This window comes from Phaethon lepturus, unplaced genomic scaffold (genome assembly GCF_000687285.1).
Source record: "Phaethon lepturus isolate BGI_N335 unplaced genomic scaffold, ASM68728v1 scaffold16988, whole genome shotgun sequence".
In the NCBI taxonomy this organism is placed as follows: domain Eukaryota; kingdom Metazoa; phylum Chordata; class Aves; order Phaethontiformes; family Phaethontidae; genus Phaethon; species Phaethon lepturus.
In genome coordinates, this window is record NW_010557091.1 from 2812 (window position 1) to 5545 (window position 2734).

Genomic DNA, 2734 nt, shown 5'->3' on the forward strand with positions numbered 1-2734 from the left:
TTCTCTCCCCAGTCCCACCAAGGGGAAGTGAGCAAGCAGTTGTGTGGGATGTAACTGCCAGCTGGGGTTAAACCACAACACCCATAACTGGGAAACTATCCACAGCAAAGTGAAATCCCATCTTTTCCACTGTAGTTGGATAGTGAGTAATGTAGCTTTTTTAACTAGCAATTGAATTACTCGAAAATATAATGCTTGTTTCACGCCAATATTATTTTCAGAGCAGGCCAGAAAAATGCTAGGAATGGCAAAAACAGCTACAGGATTTTTTAAAAAAATATGTAATTATTTCATTCTACGTCCAGGTGAAGACCTCCTCAGTTCGACCTAGTAGAGGCAGGCTAACTTCCATCAACATGAGAGAAAACACTGGTACGCATTCAAGATGAGCATAAGTCTTATTCTGACCAGATTTGAGGCATTAGCCTCATCTTTGTACATGTGTATTATACATTTTGAAGAATGCTTTTCCTTCAGCTCACAAAAAATTGATTTACAGTCTGTAGGCATCAGATGATGATGATCTTCATTCTAGTCCTGTTTGCCTTCCCGCCACTGTCGAGAACCTTCATTCCACGCCACATATACAAAGAGAGCAAGTACCACATGAACAGTAACTACAGCAACTATGGCAGCATAAAAATAGCTGTCTCTGTCAGACATTCCTAAGGTACCTGAGAAAATAAAGAAAGTAAAGCATATTAGTTATTAGGAACACTGAAATGGCAAATCACAATTCTTCCTAAAGAACAAAGTTACATTTACTCCTGTATCAAAAGACTGAGTTCAGAAAGATTCATAAGAAAGAATTCACCGTGATAATTACAGACCTTGAAACTATTTCTGGAATAAAGCAACACTGCAATTATTCAATATTTAAGATAAAATACCCTGGTTTTGAAGAGTTCTGTAACATTTACTTTTTCTGTTACTATCTTCCAGCACCAAATAAACCTGAACATCCTTTTTTCGTGTCGCTCTCTTTGTGGGGCAGGAAATTGGGGGAGGATAATTACATAAATTATTTGCCACTGTAACAGGATAAAATGTTAGAACAAGAATTAAATTTAGAGGACTTCTACCTTCTATAATTTAGACCGTAAAAAATAATTCTTCATCAGTTAAGATACATGAATGCATCTCACAGGCAATAAGCCTTCAAATACCAGAAGACCAAATACCAAAATACCGTTTCTCTTCATCCATTAAAAAAACCCAAAAAACAAACAACCAAACAGAAAAACCACACATGACACCACAACAAAAATACCACCTTCCAAACACAAACCCAATTCTATCAGTGCTGACAAATCTTGCCATTAACTGACACAGCAAAGTTAAGGCTCAGCTTGCTATACCTCTGGGAAAAAAAAAAAACAAAAACAAAAACACACACACAAACCCCCCCCCCCAGAAAACAAACCATGTTAAAAGGGATCTTGAAAGATACTTAACAAGCTTTCAGCTTCAGCCTTCAGAACTACATACAGCAGTACACACCAAAGGAGAATCATCTTGGAACAACTCATTTATATATTCACAAACTGCTCTTAACAGCAGCTTTCTCCCTCCCTCTTTCCCACTTTTGAAGGGGATAACTTCTGAATACTGAAGGAGAAAAGTATTAAAGCCCTGCAGAACCAAGGCTAGAACATGGCTTGTCAGCAGTTTGAGAGGACTGCTCCAAACAAAGAGCTAAAATCTCTCTTCTTTTAATTAAAAAAAAAAAGCAAGCTCTACAAGCAACTGCATTCAATATCTGAAACTGGGTATATGACCTAACTGGTTTACACTTACAAATGCAGGTATGTTTTGAAAAGAAAAAAATAAACAAAGTAAAGAACATTATTCTGTCTTGAATACACAATTAGTTTGCAACACCTGCAGGAAACATATCCCTGATGATTCTGATCAAGGTCTGCTGCAGGGTGGTGTTAGATACCCTTTAGGTAAGGGGAACGATGCACTGGTATAGTATATAAACTACTGTATAACAAACAACAAATATTAGATGGCAGACCACAATGCAGGGAAGGATGCATCGACCATTTATATAATTTCTGTTCTAATTAGAAATTACAAGGACTTTAGTATGCATAAGGAAACAAATACTCAAAACAGGAAGGAGAACAAAGATGCCATTAGAGGATTGTGCTTTTCCTCTTTTTTGTAATAGTAGCGCTAATTGGCAGAAACAGAATTACCTTCAAATATATAAGCCTTTGATGAAAAATATAGCCCAACAGGTAATGTGATCATTAGAGCTGTGAAGAATAGAAGTGTTCTTAAAGTTGATGTTAATGAACCCTCATTTCTGAAATAAATAAGAAAAGTTACACAGAGAAGAAAGTCACAATATATATGCCTGAAGCAGGACAAGAACTTGTCCCAAAGAGAAGCCAATTACTTTTGAAGAATTGAGTATGTGTATCATTTGGCAGCGATAAAGACTTGGAGTATGCATTTGTTGGCTGCAATGGAAAAATCACAGTATTCGAAACGATGTAATAACTCTGACAGTCAAAGCTCACAAACAAGATTAAGAACAGCCTTTAGATTTCTCCCTGCTATTGATTTGCAAGCATTAACAACATGGAGGGGGTGTACTTTAAAATGTTTATCAGTGTATTATTACATAATTATTAAATATCTAATGTTAGATACACAAGCACTTGTCATATGACAGCATTCTGCATTAAAACTTGCCAAGTTTCCTCTTTTTAAAAAAAAATGA

The 2734-nt window shown here is 36.2% G+C and overlaps 1 protein-coding gene across 1 annotated transcript; it reads right to left on the reverse strand.

Annotated features, from left to right (window-relative positions):
- Positions 1-61: 61 nt before the first annotated feature.
- On the reverse strand, positions 62-2382 carry VMA21 (VMA21 vacuolar H+-ATPase homolog (S. cerevisiae); the record flags this gene model as incomplete). Its single annotated transcript, XM_010292684.1, has 2 exons — positions 62-674; positions 2205-2382. Coding segments are annotated over 2 exons (321 nt in total), but the record flags the coding sequence as incomplete, so codon positions are not given.
- Between the last annotated feature and the right edge of the window lie 352 nt (positions 2383-2734).